Source organism: Channa argus, chromosome 4 (assembly GCF_033026475.1).
Source record: "Channa argus isolate prfri chromosome 4, Channa argus male v1.0, whole genome shotgun sequence".
In the NCBI taxonomy this organism is placed as follows: Eukaryota; Metazoa; Chordata; class Actinopteri; order Anabantiformes; family Channidae; genus Channa; species Channa argus.
Window position 1 is genome coordinate 24,641,529 of NC_090200.1, and position 17,898 is coordinate 24,659,426.

Sequence of the window (17,898 nt, forward strand, 5' to 3'; positions counted from 1 at the left end):
TAGATACAAGGAAAATAAGTACCCAGAGAACACAGAGAGACTGATGATTCATAACAATACAGGCTTGGAGGCTGAGGTCCATTTCCATTTCCAGCATGACACCCAGGCCACCACATATCTGCTAAACCCCCCAACCATGACTCTCAAACCAGACCAAAAACAGGTAACACAGCAGTGAAATTATCCAATGCAGGGTTCGTAGGGTTCGTAGTAGCTGCGAAAAACAAGCCAGATTCAGCCTTATCTGGAAATCCTTGAATTTAATGTTGTGTTTTCAATGTCTGAAATGTGCTTTGGTTTTGGATAAAGTGCTTGAAAATGCTTGAAACTGTAACTGTATGTCTTTCACAATAAATAACAGTGTGACTGAGTAGTTAGTTCGCTTAGTCGGTGGAGAAATAAACTAGTCTAAAATTAAAACTGTTACACCTGGGTCTCGCTTGGTCTGCGCGTGACTGTGATTAAAGCACTGTGAAAGTTATTTTTCAAGTGTGTGTGTATCTTCATTTATTCTGCTATTAGGAAATTAATTTTGGTTGTTTATAGCATAATTGTGCAAATACCGAATTTACCACAACAGTAAAGTTCTGGAAATGCTTGAAAATTGACTTTGAAAGTGCTTCAAAGTGCTTGAATTTGACCTTTTAAAAGTAACATAAACCCTGCCATTAAATTAAAACAAGTGCCTGAAATAATATAAGTGCATGTGTATATTCTTCCATCCTTTTAGGAGTTGACAGTGTGGGCATACCCAACAAAACCAGGACAAATTAGGGACAGTATGGTGTGCTTTATCAAGGACAATCCAGAACATTTCATTATTAACTTTTCCTGCTGTGGCGTTCGGCCTGAACTGGAACTGGAAAGCAAACATTTGCAATTTGACAGGGTTTTGCTGCACAGGTATCAAAACAGTAAATACTTTATCAGTAAAAACTATTTTGAGACTGTTTTTCTAGAATACTTTTCAATTCTTCAAATGAACAATGAACAACAATCCTGTAATTTTCTCTAGATGGGAAAACCGTAGTGTGACACTGCATAATAAGACAGGTCTGCCTGTATCCTGGAGACTGCAAGGTCTGGAAGAGTTTGGTGATGAGTTCAGTGTGCCCCAGGATCAGGGCATCATCTCACCTAATTCCTTCTTCAGCCTGAGCTTACACTTCAGGGCCAGAAAGCCTTTGAAAATTAAAAAGACCTTACGTCTGGAGGTGAGGTTTCACAGTCTTAGAGATTAACATTAAAATGCTTTATAAGCATCTTTAAATGACAGATTAATCCAAAATGTGGAAGATAGAAACAGGCAGGGCATATTTTACAATATGTGTGTGTTTCAGGTGTCAGATGTGGAGAAGATTCTAGGTATCGTATACACTGAAAACATACAGGTGACAGCTGAAGCCTATGATATAGCTCTGGACATCACACCAGGTAGAAACTGCTAACTGCTTACATTCCTTTCTGCTGATTGCATAAGTGTTGTTTTCTTGCAAGGTGACAGTTCACCTTACAAGAGAATTCAGTTTCCATGTTCCCATAATAAACATAATATGCCATATGATATACTCTTGTTTCTGTGACAGACGGCTGTCTGGATTTCGGAACTATCAAAGTCTTCGAAGAGTCCAAACTGTCTCTCAGGATGAAAAACCAAGGAAAATATGAAATAGCATACAAGTGAGTGTCCTGTGGTTCTGCCTTATGAATAAACTGCATGTTTAAGTGAATTTTATTTCATTATGAGACTGTTATTCATTTTTATTTTTGTCTTTTCACAAGATTTTCATTTGAGCAGACAGACCCAACCCAGCCAAAGCTAGACTCCATCTTCACCGTGTACCCCCATCGTGGTAGTCTAATGCCCCATGAGAAGCCCACAACAGTGCAGCTCATCTGCAGACCCAACACAGAAGTTTTAATTAGAAAGGAACCTATCCTGTCTTGCCAGGTATGTGTCATACATTGGTCTGCAGAATAGAAAAGCATTTTGTACATAATATATACACATTAGATATATGATCATGGTCTAAAAAAATTGAGCTTTATTGAGACTAATTGATTTGTCACACTCTTCTCTGTTTTTGATACAAGGGATACACAGACAACATGATTCATTATTTACTGCAATTTGCATCTTTTAATAATTATTTCAAAAGCAAATATGTGATGAATGTGTTTAATTTGTGAAATTAGTACTGCTTTAAGTAAAATGTTCATGCATCTGAATAAAATGACTTTAAAGATGAGACAAACTAAACAACTGAACTTCTTTTCTACAGGTGATCGAACCCAGTCTAGGGAATGGAGGAGAAATCATTGCTATTATAGCCATCAAGCTGTCAGTCCAGTCTGTCTTCTTAAGGTTAAGGCTTGATTCATACTGCCATCTTTTACATGATTCATATTAGCAACCAAGATACAAAATTTCTGATTTATCTTTGGATTTTACTGAATCATCTTCTTTACCATTGTAGATCATAATAAATTTTGCTTCATGGAATCTATCAAAAATGACCATCTTATTACAATCTGTCACTTTCATTATGTTGTATTTTGTATAGGAGACAGTACTAAAATTTAATAAATGCACATATTAATATAAGCGTCTGGTCATTTTTAGGTACAAGATCACCCCTGCATGTGACATCAACTTTGGCCCACTGGTCTTTGGCAGCAAGAAAAGCCAGAGTTTCACTATTGAGAACAATGGAATCTTTGAGACCCGTTTTACAGTTTGTATGATCACAGACCATACTCTACAAGGGAAGCAAGGGTAGGAGAACATAACATAAAAACATTAACTTTTTAACACACAGTAAACCCTACAGAGACAAACAAGAGCTAAGACTTTTCCAACAGTTGGAATGGAACCATAATTCTTAAATAATTCTTGTTTTAAAACCATTTTTAAAAAGTTAAAAGTAGCCATTTAGCTCAGGTGTTCTGGAATTGTTGTTGAGGTAATTTATATGATAAGCTATGTCACTTTTTATTTAAAGTTATACTGAAGCATAATTTACAATTTGTTGTAGTATAATATATAACAATATCAACAACTGCCTGAAAACAAGCACAAAAGTTGTTTTTAAATATTATGCAATTGTTAAAAGCTTAAAAATCTATTTGCATTAAGTCGTTTGAAATTAATTTTTGTTTATGTCAATGTGCCCTGGTCTCAGGTGTCCAAGTAAGAAGACACCCAGAGAGAACCATTCAGCGATGCCCACTGGTATCTCTAGCAAACTGAAACGTGAGTCCATTCACAAAGAGGCTCCTGTTATACAGGTGAGAGACTGCTGGTGAATACAGCACCAGTGACCCTGCAAATTACTTTGTGCATTACTTGCAGTACTTTTTTGGGCGGTTGTGTCATAATGTTGATTATTTTAATAATAAAAACTTAATGTTAGCAGTGCTTTTTAGAGCTGCATGACTTTTCTATTGAGGTTTTCAACTTTTAAGACGAAATAAAAATTTACTCATCAAGGAAATATAATAATTAAATATGAAATATGAGCTCATCTTGAAAGTTTAAAAGTTTAGCAATTTTTATGACGACAACCTGACAAACATTTAGTATATATGAAAACAGTTGACAATTTAGTCTGTGAAGGTTTTTATACATTGCATCTCACTTCAGTATTACAAATGACCACCTAAAGCCATAGTGAATCTAGAATAATGTATTCCTGAAGCTTTCCCTATTTCTTATCCCTCTAGAACCGACTCACCATGGGGGTCTTCTCAGTGTCACCCAGCACAGGGAGCCTTCAGCCAGGGTCTCAACAGGTGGTGACAGTGGACTGTGTAGCTGAACAACTGGGCAACTGGAACCACGGTTTGCTAATTGACATCAGTGACCGTGACCCCTCAGACCATCCCGAGGGCATTCCATACAGACTGCTGGCTGAAGTCTGCAAGCCAGGTGGGAGCTATATAATCTTATTCCATCTTACTAGACTGATAAATATAACCAAGGTAGGTTGCTTCCATACATGTTATGCATTAAGGCATTGGTTGGGGATTTAGAAGCTTTTCCTCAGAAGCAATGTCCTCCTACAGTTCTGCCAAATTCTTCATCGAGTGTTTTTTTTTCTGATTCATCTGATTCTCTTGTTTTTTGTTTTTTCCCAGGCATAATATTAGACATGGCCTCCATCTTTGAAGAGCACTATTTGTGCCACAGCAGCAGACAGCTCTCCTCTCCGCAGTTTTCCAGTGCTGAAGGCATTTACCTGTTGGATGAGAACAAGTTTATTTTCAACAAAGTCCTCGTTGGGCAGACAGCTCAGGCTCGTTTTAAACTCACCAACAACAACAAAGTGCCTTGTGTGCTCAACTTGGCCCTCAAATATGTTGGTTCTAAGGTGAGTGATGTACCACTGATAGTGACATTGTACTGTACATGGCAGTAAGCAGATAAAAAGAAATCCTGTTTTACAGGTTTCCCGTAACATGGAGGGTTTTGATTTGTCTGCTGCTACACTGACCATTCCCAGCCAGTCACACTCGTATGCTGTCGCTACCTTCACACCACAGACAATGCAGCTATACAGTGCAGTATTTGAGGCCACAATGGATGGAACAAACAGGTACATATATTTGCACATCTGTGTATGCTGCAGTACTTTGGTGTTCTCTTTGCTATGTCTTTGTTCTTTTGTTTCTGCTTCTGCTATAAGTATAATAAGATAATACTGCTACCTCTCATTTGTTTTGATGACGGACCAATTGTTTTTTTCTCTTTTGGATCTAGAATGACACCCACATTTAAGACCAAGGTGTTGGAGTTTGAACTAATGGGGGAGGGCAGTTTACCTAGTGTTAGTGTGGTGCGTCCAGCTCTGAGGGACAGCAGAGGAAGTCCAGTGTTGCAGTTCAGACCGGTATTAGTTGGACGTAGACATACCCTGGCTCTGGTGCTGCTAAATGATGGAAGTTTTCCAGCTCAGGTAAGAAACATTATTCTGTCATTTAATTTTTTTCTTTATTTATATCAGCCAAATTTCCTTTAACAATACATAGTTACTTCATTTGTTCACAAGTAAATCATAACTACCTGTATTTACATTACCTATTGCATTTACATTGCCCATATGAACATAACACACTAGATACAGTACTGGGGGAATTCTGTTAATAAAAATATTTTGTGAACTTGCTGTAAAGGTGCAGATTGACATGCTGGATAAAAATGGTGTATTTACCCTCAAAGCTGCTCCTGGCAACACTTGTAGCACCATCTACTCCAAAGAACTTGACGGCACAACTGACTCAGGTAAAACCTAAAATTGTAAATCTCTAAAGCAAAATGCATGTCCTTGTGCTTAAATAAACTTTTTGTGATAACATGTACATAATTCTTTCTTTTGCCAAGTTCAGTTTCCATGCAATAGCACTACTATTATTGCTAATGCTCAGTATTACATCATTATTTCCATCTATACCAAGCATCCACCTGTTGAGTCTTAGTCAGTTCCACAGATTTCTAAGCAGTAGACCTTCACAAATGTTATAACACTGTCAAGTTATATTGGAAGCACGTTGAATGTTTTGAATACACAGAATTTTGTAATTTTCTCTGAGACTTACAAATACAATAATATTTGATGAATTAGGTTTAGGTTTATGGAGAAATTAACATTTAAAAATTACTCAAATGAACTAATTTCTGTTTTCATGTAAATTATATGTAAAATTATCATTAACTTTATTGTTTGGTGGGCCAATGCCAATATACTGTAATTATGAGCTCAACATCTCTTGTGCTATGCTTCTATGCTTTTTATTCTTTCACAGAGCATCAGTTGGTGCATAGAGCCATTCTGAGGCTGAATAGTAATGAACAGGTGGCGTTCGAAGTCAGCTTTTGCTCTGACAAGCCTCGGAGTGTCAAGGCTACAATGTCACTGCAGGTGCAGGACAACCAGTACTGCAATACTGCAATACAAGTGAATGGAGAGGCTTACCAGGAAATTGTCTCTCTTGACAACATCAACACATCATCACAGGAAGTGACTCGGGTAGATGAGGAGAGAGGTAAGACAAGACAGGAGGGCCAGAGAGCAGAGACACAAATTGTTTGTGTGAAATCAGATTGTGTGATCTGATGGGAATAGAAAGTTTGGTTTATTTATTATGATTAGTGAAATACACTAAATGTAGTGACCGTTGTTTTTTCCTACCTTCCACTGACCTAAAGGCTTCACTGTCTCACAGGTTATTATGAAGTGTTGGATTTTGGTGACTGCCATGTAGATTGTCCTTACCAAAGAAGTTTTACCATGACCAACCACAGCAGCAGCCAAGTGGTGAGATTTGAGTGGCCTCCTGCAGGACCCCATCTCTCGTTTTCACCCCAGGTAAAGCATTGATAGAAAAATTAAGATGTGGCTGTGGAACAGTATCAGATTTGTGTTAGTCAGACTGTGGCACAGATTTAAAGGGAGAAAATTATTTAAAATGTTGTAAAAAACAATGTCCTGATTTTTGGTAATAAAAAAATATACATTGTTACTAGATAACTTATTACTTAAGAGAAATAAAGAAAACAAAAGTAAAAAATTGTTAAATAAGCACCTTTAGAGACATGAAGAGACATGCAGAGGTGTAACATGTAGCAATCTTTTTAGTCATACACAGCAAGATCAAGACCTCTCAACAAAAACCAATTAAACACCACCAAATGGTTCTGTAGTTTTATAGGATAATACTTGGCTGCAATGTGACTAAAACAAATTGTCCTTTTGTCGCAGGTGGGACACCTTCATGCTGGTTGCTCTAAGGAAGTGGCTGTCACCTTTAGCTCCAATAGGCCAGTTACTCTAAGCAGCCAGCCAATGAGATGTAAAATGTATCAGGTAGAGTTCCAGCATCCAGTAGACCAAGTGGCTGACTGGGACGACCGACCGAGGACAGTGCAGTGGCAAAGAGCCTCACATCAGGGTTTAGCGACACAACCACTGCCACCTTTGAAAAATAAGGTAGTCATGTTGATTAATAAAAATATTTTCAAGAGAGTTTACAGGTTTAGTTGAGCAACTATGTACATTATATGATTGTATTCAGTTCATAAAGACAGATCCTGAGCCGAGCTACTCTGCAGTTGAGGGGTCACAGTGGGAGCTGGAGTTGCGTGTCAGCGCAATTTGTGATTACGTGAAGTTCAGCTGCAACAGCGATACAATCCATTTCAAAGACACCATGCTGTACCAAAGTAGAATCCATCAGTAAGTGCAGCAATAGGCATAGTTATTATTTAACTTGTTTTAACAATAAATACCCAGCTGTTGAAAACTATCTTCTTTAAGCTTAGACAGAAATAATATTAATCAAATACTGACCTTCACAATGATTTAAGAGGGTCTTGCAGGACCTTCTGTTGCCTATACCTTTATCTCTCTGACATTCTTTCTCAGTGGACACAAAAAAATAGATAAATGCGTGTGTGTGTGTGTGTGTTTGTGTGTTTGCGTGTGTGTGTGCAGACTGCAGATAGTGAATCAAGGTGGGGTCAAGCTGGAATTTTCTTGGCAAGTCCTTGTTGATTCAAGCAGCTCCACTGTCAACGTTCCAGGTACCCTGCAAAATTATTTTACAGTTGGTAACTGTCATTACAATATCGAGCTTTAAATTATTCCCTTTTACCACTAAGGCACAATGGCTGTCCAACAAGAACTTTAAGAATTTAAGAATTTGTTTCACAATGATTATGGTTATGTTGGAAATAAGAGTAGATTAATAATTCATTGATGTGAAAAGTTCCAAAATGTCTTAATTTGCCATGCCCAAGGCCTCTGAACTTTTTGGTAGTGATCATGATTGACTTTAGCTTCAATATAAAAGTTCTAATTCTTTTACAGAAGTCTGGAATGTTTCTAGGAGCCATTATTAAACAACTGCAGATTCCAAGGAAGATTCCAGTTCAAATATTGTACATAAGTACATAACATTATTGGAAGGTGTAACCACTTTCTAATGTCTGGAAGAAGGGCTAAACTATCTCACTCAGCTTTAAACCACACTTAAATGTAAGGTGTAAACCAGGATGCTCTACAATTATAGTGTGTCAGCAAAAACAAATGACAGGCAGCTATAATGAGTGAATGTAAAATTTCTTTTGCAATTAAATCATCAGCTTTATTCTTCAACATTTGTTCTTCATTTGTACAGGCTATAGGCATTAACTGTTTGCATTGACTATACCTATTTAAATTTTATTAAATGCTAACACTTTCTCTAAATGTGGAAATGTCTTCTCTGTACCAGACGGAACATTCAACTCTCAACCTGGCAGCCAGTCAGAGGGAATGTTGTCTCGAGAACGTCCTCCCAGTACTCTGGCCGGTGGGATGTCGGGGATAGGAAACCCCAAGCTGCTGCCTTTCAGTGTTGAGCCCAACATAGGGGCAATAAAACCAGGTTCCACACAGAAGTTCAGTGTTCACTTTTCACCTCTGGAGGTGGCCCAGTTTCAGGGCAGGCTGTTCTGCAGGTAATTGCAATGTCAAGATGATACAGTAAGTTTAGTACTAACATGGCATCCTAAACTTACACGGTCATGAAAAGGTTTTCTTATGTGGATAACTTTTTTTTTTCTCTGGCTTGTGCAGATCAATTGCTCAGGTAAGCATTAAAGAAATGCTTACCTGATACCTGAAATTTTTCCAGCTGGTCAGTATTATACAATACAATATTTATCTTTACAGTAGATGGTTACCTGGCAAAAAGGTCTCGGTCACAAGATTTGTTACTGTTTGTCCTGCACGTCATGACACAATTTATCTGGAACATGACTGCACTGAAAAAATGGGGACCAAAATGCACATCAAAGAACAGCTGAGACTCACTTCAAGTTTAACAGTTTGACAAATACCAATCAAATCATTGTCTTTCAAATTGTCAGTGTTACTACAAACTACGTTGGACTTTGAGGAGTTTTGCATATGTGATGAAGCACAGATTCATAATGACACTACACAGATGAAAACAGTTAAATAAGAGTAAATTAAAAAACATAAACACAGATCAATCACCCAGTCTCTCCTGTCTATCATAGCATGATCCTTGGCATACTCTGTTTGTTTCTATAAAGGTGAGGCAAATATGCTACTCTTTAACTGTACCCAATCAACCTGGAAAGATGAAAACCCAAACCATGTAGGCAGAAACAGGAGAAAAGGAGAAGCCATAAAGCGACACACACACACACGAGATCCAAACTCAGAGTGTGAGCAAATTTTGTCAAATTATTAGTGTCCCAAAACCACAAATGGCATTACCCCACAAAAATACCCCACATATTGAATCTGTGAAATACAAATTCACTTAGTTAACTCTCATTTTTTGACTGAAAAGCCAGGGTTACAATAACAAAGTTGCCCATGTTGTTAGATATTCCTATGCCTCAGCTCCCAAGGATCTATTTGAGTGAAATTTATTTCAACACTAACTTTTATAGACACAGACTCGATTTAGCTTAGTAGGACTGTTGAATTTTCATGAGTCTCCGGTGAACTTTTGAGTGCATTTTTTTCGCGTTTCTTACAGGGCAGTTATGTGTCAGGTATAATATGTCACCACTGCTGTGCAAAACATAAACAACTTGTTGTCACATACATACAAATATACATATAGGCCCCTTAATATTGTCTTAAGACCAATTTAAAAAGTCCTTAACCATGGGAATTTTTGACACACCCTATGAATAAATGTCTATTTTTAGTTTTAGTTTTATGTTAACTGGCCCATAAAAAAATTGTAGAGGTGTCCCTGTATTTTTACAGTCTATGGCTTTACTGAAGACACCTTTGCACATGAGACCACCCATTTGGCTGAAGGGGTTTCAAAGGGTTGTTCAATTATATAGGGAGAAATTCTAACCACCACCCCTTATGACCCTGTTTTTTAGGGTCAACTCAAAAATGTGGGAGCACTTGAAAACAAGAGGAAGGGGTATGAGATTAGGCCTTTAAGTTCCATCAGTTATCCAAAAAGTAAACTGACTTGATCAGGGGAGCAAAATATGTAACAGAGCTCAAAATACACAAAAAATTAATTCAATAAATAAATTAAGTCTACTGTAATAGGAACTGAGCTGTGCATTATCTTAGCACCTTTGTCCCCCTTTCAAAGCAGTTTTCTGTGCTGGCTAAATGGATGTTGTTTTTACATTTTTACTGACTGTGCTGACTCTAGAAATGTAATCTACCCATAATAAAAGGTCCTGGAGTGAATGCACACTTAATGCTACTATTTAATTTATGTAACATTAGCAAAGTATTGACTCCAGTGAACCACTTACTGTATTACCATCCCATCAAACTCTTCATTTAACATTCAAAGAACAAAGAATAAACCAGTAAAAAGTACAAGAACAAGTTCTCCATTCTCACATCAGCCATAGTAAAAATTACCTTAATAGTTTGACAAGAAACTGTGGGAACTAATTTAATTGTCCATGCTGGAACCTGGACCCACTCTTCTTAAGGTGCAATGCTGCCCTGTGCTTGCATGGAAAGAATTTGTGTCTTCAGAGATTACTGTCCCAAAGCTTTAGTTATGCTGTTGATTGTGATGAAGGGAGTCGATGTCTTTACATTTTAAAATGTGTTATTGTTTTTTGTTTCTTGTTTGCACATTTCTCTCAGTATGTCCAACTTGGAGGATGGGGTTCAGGCTCCCTGCATCACAGTGTGTGGCCGCAGCCTTTTGCCCCACTGCCACTTTGACCTTGAAGAGTCAGACTACATCAGTGGTGATTGCCGCAAACATAAATTCAGGTCCCATTTCGACCCTGAAATTAAAGTCATAGAGTTCAATGCTGTTGGCTTATCTGCACCAATTAGAAGGTAACCTACATAGAGAGATAAGAGCTTTTCATCTGCATTGGCGTGAAACCTTGTCACTTTGAATACAATACGTGTGTTCTTGCTTTCTAAACAGATGTTTTACGGTGCTGAACCCAACGACTAAACCCTATTCATTCATGTGGAAATGTAAGGACAAAGGTGGCAGCCACTTCCTCTGTCTAACCCAATGTGGTACCATTCTACCTGGGAAGAAGGTGGAGGTAAGGTTTGAATGCACTTAAAAAGGGTAATGGTATCTCATTTCACTTCTCTTCCAGTTTCATACAATATGTAAACTAATCTCACCTCTTTTCATACTTTATTTCATTCATTCATCAGTCAGTCTTCATCAGTCAAGTTTTTGTCTCTTCTCATTACTGCTAGTATCTCTATGTTTGGTCTTGTCTGATGTGAAAAGTTGTAGGTTGTCCATATTTACACCTGTCCCTCTTTTATTCTATCCTCATCTTTATATACTACTGCTGTTAAGTTGTAAACTAATAATAAGCCTCTACTCTGTCTGTGTGTGTACAGATGTGTTTTGAATATGTAGCTGAGCACCTGGAAGTGGTGGAATCATCCTGGAACTTTGTGATTGAGTCTCTGTCACTGTCTGTTCCTTTGCTGTGTGTGGGACACACTAGAGACCCACTTGTCTATCTCAACAGACCTCACCTTGATTTAGGAGAGCTGCTTGTAGGTATGTATTGTAACATTGCTCTCAAGCTCACATACCATATGCAGAACTTTTCATTTTCTAAATTAATCGTATAGTCCACATTCATCATACAGATGCTTAAGCCAACACAATCTTTACTGAAGATTTGATGATATTAATGGAATTAACAAAATAAAAAAAACATTAAAAACATATAATGTATGTCTCTGTAAATCTGTGTGATTTGAACATATCCAATATTCAAACAAAAACACTTCAGATCTATGTTAATGTTAGCGCAAGGGTTCTCAGCAGATATTTTGCTAGCTATGTGTGATGTTTTGTGTGTGTGTTTGTGTGTGTGTGTGTGCGCGTGCGTGCGTGCCTGTGCATAGGTCGTAGAGTGGAGCAGACAGTCTATCTGGTCAATGGTGAGCTGGAACCCTTCCGCTTCTCAGTCCTGGAGTCTTCTCTTCTCTGTGAAGACCAGCAATCCACTCTAATTGTGCAGCCAATGACTGGCAATGTGGCACCTAAAAACAGGTTATTGGCACTATAGCATTTTGTCTGTTACTGTAAATGACATTCCAAGATGCTATTACTTAATATCTAACTTTTAAAGTGTTTTGTGTGTAGTGGCTGCATTAGCTCCTCTAATAGCATATTGGAGATAGTCACAGAGAGCAGTGTATTAGTTGTTGTGAACTCTCTTGTACAGGTTGCCATTGTCACTATGCTTCACACCTTGCCGGGATGGATATGTGAACTTCAGGTTAGTTCTGAGGGTGAAGAGGAAGTCAGAGCCACTCACGCTCACTGTTAAGGCAGACTGTTTTACCATGAGCACTTTGGTCCAAATTAAGTACCCTGACGGAGGATTCAGAGAGGTCAAACCCACAGACCAGGAAACTTTGGATTTCGGAAAGGTTAGCACAGTTTTCTATCACAGATACAAAAACTCACATTCACAAGTTTAAATATCATTTAATAGTAATTTTCCCTCTGTTCATATACACTCCTTGTAGGTGGGGATTTCAGAGCAATCTACTTTCAATTTTGTGGTGTCCTGTCTGGCAAGATTCAATCTAGTTGTGAACTTTGAAATCACGGGTCCCAGTGAGCTGCTCCAGCACTTAGAGGCAAAACCACAAAATGCTGTAATAGAGGTTGGAAAGCAGCTGCAGTCATCCCTCTTCTTTCATCCACAGAGCATTTGTAAACTGCAGGATGTCAGACTGAGTATCAAGGTGAGATACTAATCACCTAGATAAAATTTTAAGGCTTCAATTAAGGGGTTATACACGTCTTACAGCTCCTAGAAGCACATATCAAAGTAAATTTAAAATTTAACATTGCAGTTTTACCGCAACCACTACAAAAGATAGAAGATATCAAAAGGGGGACTTTTCTGTAGCTAATATTCTTCAGTATCCTTTTTCTTTTTGAATGTTTGTTTGGTTCTAATTGCCTTTGAAGTCACTAAATACAACTGTAGTACCACAGCTTTGTACTTATTCTTGATTGTTCTTTATGGGTCCACTCTACTTTTTTCTTTCCTACATTTCTCACTCTTGTTACTTCCCATCAGGTGAAGCATGGCCCAACATTTACCTTTGCCATTAAAGGCAGGGCTGTAGCACCGAGCCTTGAATTCTCCTTCACCAAGTTCAACTTTGGCAAGTGCTTTTTGCACTGTCCTGGAATGGTTCCACCCTCCAAAACTCTAGTCATCAGCAACAAAGATGAACGGGACATCAGGTAATTATCCATTATTTTATTCTGCATGTGTTAAGGCGTTTACTGCATGAATAATATTTTTTATTTGGCTTAGAACATAAAAGCGTAAAGAGTTTGAGAGTTAAAAATCCACACAAGTGAAAACATCCTATACTCTACTTCACTTCCCTCAGCATCCAGTGCCAGTTTGAGAACACCTCTTACCTGGAGATGGACTTCCACCCAGATATTTTGTCCCCTGGTGCTGTGATGGAGGTGCCACTAACCTTCTATCCCCGTGAGGCAGATCGATACTATGAAAAGATCACTTTTATCTTTAACAGCTGTGTGAGGAAACATGTGGACATCCTGGGACGAGGCATTGAGATGAACGTGAGTAAATTAATTGACCATATCTATTTGATTATTGTATATAATCTATTAAAAGCTGTTGTGTTTATTCTTCTTTATTATCTTGTGTCTGCTTCAATTTATCTCAGCTGACAGTGGAAAATCCAAAGCACAAAAAGATAAAACTTGGATCTGTGATGTTGGGCCAGAAAGTGAAAAAACAGGTGGTTATAGTCAACCGCAGCGCTTTAGATGTTTCCTTTACCCTGGTTCTCAACACAAACACTCCATTAGACCCAAAGGTAGGGATACAAACACACAATTAAAATAGTGGTTAACAATGGTTCAAACACAGGCAACAGATATTTCCTCTCTAGTTTAACCTATTCTCTTCATTCAGGACCTGAAAATCAGTCCAGCAGGTAATCTGTGTCTGAAAGCCAATGGGGGTTCTTCTAATGTTGAAGTCCAATTTTCACCTTGTCAGTACATCCCTCCCTTTAAGGCCGAGCTGCAGGCTGAGTTTGCAGGCCTGTTACACCACCTGCTGACAATTCAAGGCTGCTGCCAGGTAGCCTGCTGCAAATGATGCATGTACTGTATTTGCTTAGCTTTCACAGGCACTAGATTCCATTCTGAAGAATGTTTACCTATATTACAACATTTTATATGGTCTGATAATAATCCATTTTTTTGTTCTGTTAATAGATGAACGCATATAAACAACTTTTTTCAATTTAAACTCTTAGGGGGTGGAGGTGCTGCTGGACCAAGACCACTTGGCTTTTGGAGCTGTAGTTCAGCGCTGCCAGGCCAAGAAAAGAATTGTCATGATGAACACAGGAGACCTTGGTGCCAGGTAATGTACTATACAGCATATTGTCCACTGTGATACTTTCCTGCAGCTTATCTGAGAGTTAAACCCCTCACAAAGACTCTTCCACACTGCAGTAGAAATACATATGCATTACAGATGAACTGTATAATATTGTTTTTTTGCAGTCTTCAAATTAATTATCAGAATTCTCCACATATTGGACATACAATATTATGTCCTGCTCTTTAATTATTATATGTATGTCTTCTGTACTTTGTAACCAGATTTCAATGGAAAACTAAGAATTTTCCTCCAGAGTTGACCATCTCACCAGCTAAAGGTTACATTGCTGCAGGCATGGAGGTTACATTTGAAGTCACATTTGCCCCAGAGGAACTGAGTAATGACATAAGATATGAGAACCTGGCTTGCTTTGTTGATGGCTCCTCCTCCTCTGTCAGCCTCACTGTGACAGGCTCCTGCATTGTAGCTTCCACTGGCAAAGAGGTTTGACTAATGCACTTTACGTTTTTGATCTGTTTTTTCAAATATAGTATTGGGTAGTGACATAGCAATTACAGCCCATTCTTCAAGCAAAAACTTAAATGGTGTTTCCAATCTAAAGAATTGTGAAAATAAACAAAACCAGAGCCAGGGAATTTTAGCTTACACTGAACTTTCATATGCATGTGTAAGCATCTCATCATTGTTACTGCTTTCATAACAAGGTCTTTCATATGTGTGATGCCTCACTAATCAACCATATTAATCATCATATTTTATATAGGTTCCACATATTGCACAGCAATGTTATGAACCTAGTGATTTGAATATTGATCTGAGGGCTCCATTTGGCACGACATCTAAATGGTGCCTTGTCAGCAATCTAACCTCTCAATTTAATGATGGTTAAAAAAACCTGAGTCAGAAAATGTGGATGATTGATTTGGCTCTTGCTCAAACAGACAGGGACTGTGGAAATTTGTTTTCAATTAACTGATTAGCCTTTAGGGCCTCAGCATAAAGAATTTAGAAAATGTGACACTTTTTATAAGCTGAATAATACTGTAGTTCCCTTTTGATTACATTTGTAGAAAATGTTGTTAACTGTAATGTAGAGATGCCTTCATATTACTTATTGCATAAATATCTGCTTTCCTCATATTGTCTGAAGGTGGTGAATTTTGTGTGCCCTGTACGTGGCTCACACACCCAGACATTGCCAGTGTTCAACCCAACAAACCAGCGTTGCAGCATCAGACCAGTCATTGAGGGTGAGCAGTGGAGCGCTGCACCCTCCCTGACCCTTGAACCCCTCCAAAACAAGACATATGAAGTCACCTACCGCCCACTGACTATGACCACTGATGGAAAGAAACACCTGGTAGAGGAACACTAAGATAAAATATATGCATATACAAATAAACCAATGTAATTAATGAGATGTGACATTATTTTCTCAGACATGAGCTTGAATTTTATTTCCTCAGGGATCAGTATTTTTCACCTTTCCTGATGGGACAGGCATGCTGTACTACCTTCAGGGAACTGCTGATCCTCCCAAGGCAGAGAACACTATTGTGCATGAACTGCCTGCCAAGACTCAACACACAGAACTGCTCCCTGTGCACAATTGGCTGTCTACACAACAGCGGTAAAACACTTACACAGATACACAAACACACACACACACATCTCAGAGTAACTGCAGTGCAAAAGTACAAGCAATAATAATTCCAATACAATGAATGATTGAATCCTAATTATCATAGCTTTATTTCTCAACTTTATTCTTTTTTTGTATTTTTTCAAATATTGTTAGTTTCTTTGTTTGTTAATTCCACATGTAAAATAAGTATAAAATCAATTTGCAGCAACTGTAGTTGCACATAAACAGTACTAATCAAGAAGTGTTGTTTTTTCTATCATCCATTCGAAAATGAGTTAATACTTATAGCACCTTAATGTTACACTTATTCTATTGTGCGAAGATGGCACTTTCCAGTTCCTGTATAACAGGTATATGATGGAATGATACGTTTTTCTGTGCTTAGCTTCCATGTGCTGATGGAGATCGTAAAGCCCGACAAGCCAGATTCTACAGTGTCTCTCAAAGGTCTAGAGTACATTGATGTTCCTGGTCTTGCCAAGAGAGATTACAAAGTGTCTTTCTTTACATACAGAGAGGGGCAGTACAACACCAAGGTTTGATCACATGTACACACATTTTTACTTCCAGATCTGAATACATTCCTGAACCTTTCCCTGACATTCCCCTTTAACATTTTTTCTCAGGTAACATTTAATAACGAGAGGACAGGTGAATACTTGTTCTTCCTCATTAACTTCAAAGCCACATTACCAGGAGTCCTATCCATCATTGAGCTGGTAACTACTGTCCGTCGGACAGTCTCAGCCACTGTACAGGTGGAGAACCCCCTGACCACTTCAATATGTCTCACCACTGAGTGTAAATGTGTTGACATCAGTGCCCCACATCAGCACACTGTGCCAGGACAGTCCAAGGTGGATACAGAGCACAGCTTTTCCCATACTGTAAAAATATTCTGCTGTGTGCTCACAAAGAAACTTTAATTCACACACCATGTGTCTATGGTATGTGTCTCCTCTCTGTAGTGTTCTCTGAGCTTTGAGTACCAGCCACAGCGGGCAGGCGAGTCTACAGCCCGACTGACTCTGTCTAGTAGTGAACTGGGCTACTTCTACTATGATCTGCTTCTCAAAGCTCTGCCCCCACCACCAGAGAAAACAGTTCACTTCAGTGCTTCACTGGGAAGCAGCCACTCTGTTCTTGTGAAGTTTATCAGCTATTCCCACTCCAAAGCAGAATACTCATGCAAGGTAAGATCATATTTTTTTCTGTTAAAGCAAATTTTTTTTGATGAAATGAAGGTTCATATCATCGTCTTGTGATACTGCACATACTGCCTTTAATTTGAAGAGAGATTGTAAAGAGAACTGGAAAATCATTCAAAAAGATCAAATCATATTTCACAATTACAAAAATATTAATGGAACACAAGTGATATACAAGTTAATTTTGTGGGGATATCATATACTCTTCTTCTTGTCATCTTTCTCCTGTAGAGTGATAGCCCAGCTTTCACTGTGGAAAAAAGTGTTAGTGCTTCACCAGGCTTCCATGCAGGGGCAGAAGCAAGCGTGGAGGTTTGCTTTGAACCTCATCAACTGGGGGAAGTGAGAGGGCAACTCAACCTATCCTCGGCAATTGGTGGTGAATTTATCTTTCCCTTAAATGGGATCTGTCTTCCTCCCAAAGCCCAAGGTCCGTTTGGTGTGAGAGCTGGTCGCAACATCAACATTCCTTTTAAAAATGTGTTCCTGCAGACCATGACTTTCTTTTTTCAGGTAAACATCTAGTAGAACTTGGTTCATGGCTCAGTTTACATCTCTTACATCTCTAGCTTTTACAAAATGTGAAATATTTAATACATTAGTTTCACTTACTATAAAATCTGTAA

The 17,898-nt window shown here is 38.4% G+C and overlaps 1 protein-coding gene across 1 annotated transcript in view; it reads left to right on the forward strand.

Annotated features, from left to right (window-relative positions):
* The window catches only part of hydin (HYDIN axonemal central pair apparatus protein), a 66,125-nt gene that overhangs the window by 44,610 nt on the left and 3,617 nt on the right, over positions 1 to 17,898 (forward strand). The window contains exons 55-92 of the mRNA XM_067500815.1: positions 4 to 163; positions 731 to 903; positions 1,016 to 1,214; positions 1,341 to 1,434; positions 1,587 to 1,680; positions 1,783 to 1,951; positions 2,283 to 2,365; positions 2,624 to 2,776; positions 3,183 to 3,288; positions 3,724 to 3,928; positions 4,138 to 4,370; positions 4,447 to 4,595; positions 4,760 to 4,955; positions 5,173 to 5,281; positions 5,803 to 6,042; positions 6,223 to 6,365; positions 6,759 to 6,986; positions 7,072 to 7,232; positions 7,491 to 7,579; positions 8,272 to 8,497; positions 10,653 to 10,853; positions 10,948 to 11,074; positions 11,388 to 11,553; positions 11,907 to 12,054; positions 12,230 to 12,437; positions 12,537 to 12,758; positions 13,100 to 13,269; positions 13,422 to 13,620; positions 13,728 to 13,880; positions 13,979 to 14,149; positions 14,328 to 14,437; positions 14,680 to 14,902; positions 15,570 to 15,779; positions 15,886 to 16,049; positions 16,450 to 16,600; positions 16,691 to 16,921; positions 17,033 to 17,257; positions 17,504 to 17,785. Coding sequence (XP_067356916.1) covers positions 4 to 163; positions 731 to 903; positions 1,016 to 1,214; positions 1,341 to 1,434; positions 1,587 to 1,680; positions 1,783 to 1,951; positions 2,283 to 2,365; positions 2,624 to 2,776; positions 3,183 to 3,288; positions 3,724 to 3,928; positions 4,138 to 4,370; positions 4,447 to 4,595; positions 4,760 to 4,955; positions 5,173 to 5,281; positions 5,803 to 6,042; positions 6,223 to 6,365; positions 6,759 to 6,986; positions 7,072 to 7,232; positions 7,491 to 7,579; positions 8,272 to 8,497; positions 10,653 to 10,853; positions 10,948 to 11,074; positions 11,388 to 11,553; positions 11,907 to 12,054; positions 12,230 to 12,437; positions 12,537 to 12,758; positions 13,100 to 13,269; positions 13,422 to 13,620; positions 13,728 to 13,880; positions 13,979 to 14,149; positions 14,328 to 14,437; positions 14,680 to 14,902; positions 15,570 to 15,779; positions 15,886 to 16,049; positions 16,450 to 16,600; positions 16,691 to 16,921; positions 17,033 to 17,257; positions 17,504 to 17,785 — 6,571 coding nt within the window. The remainder of the gene's footprint in view (positions 1 to 3; positions 164 to 730; positions 904 to 1,015; positions 1,215 to 1,340; positions 1,435 to 1,586; positions 1,681 to 1,782; positions 1,952 to 2,282; positions 2,366 to 2,623; positions 2,777 to 3,182; positions 3,289 to 3,723; positions 3,929 to 4,137; positions 4,371 to 4,446; positions 4,596 to 4,759; positions 4,956 to 5,172; positions 5,282 to 5,802; positions 6,043 to 6,222; positions 6,366 to 6,758; positions 6,987 to 7,071; positions 7,233 to 7,490; positions 7,580 to 8,271; positions 8,498 to 10,652; positions 10,854 to 10,947; positions 11,075 to 11,387; positions 11,554 to 11,906; positions 12,055 to 12,229; positions 12,438 to 12,536; positions 12,759 to 13,099; positions 13,270 to 13,421; positions 13,621 to 13,727; positions 13,881 to 13,978; positions 14,150 to 14,327; positions 14,438 to 14,679; positions 14,903 to 15,569; positions 15,780 to 15,885; positions 16,050 to 16,449; positions 16,601 to 16,690; positions 16,922 to 17,032; positions 17,258 to 17,503; positions 17,786 to 17,898) is intronic.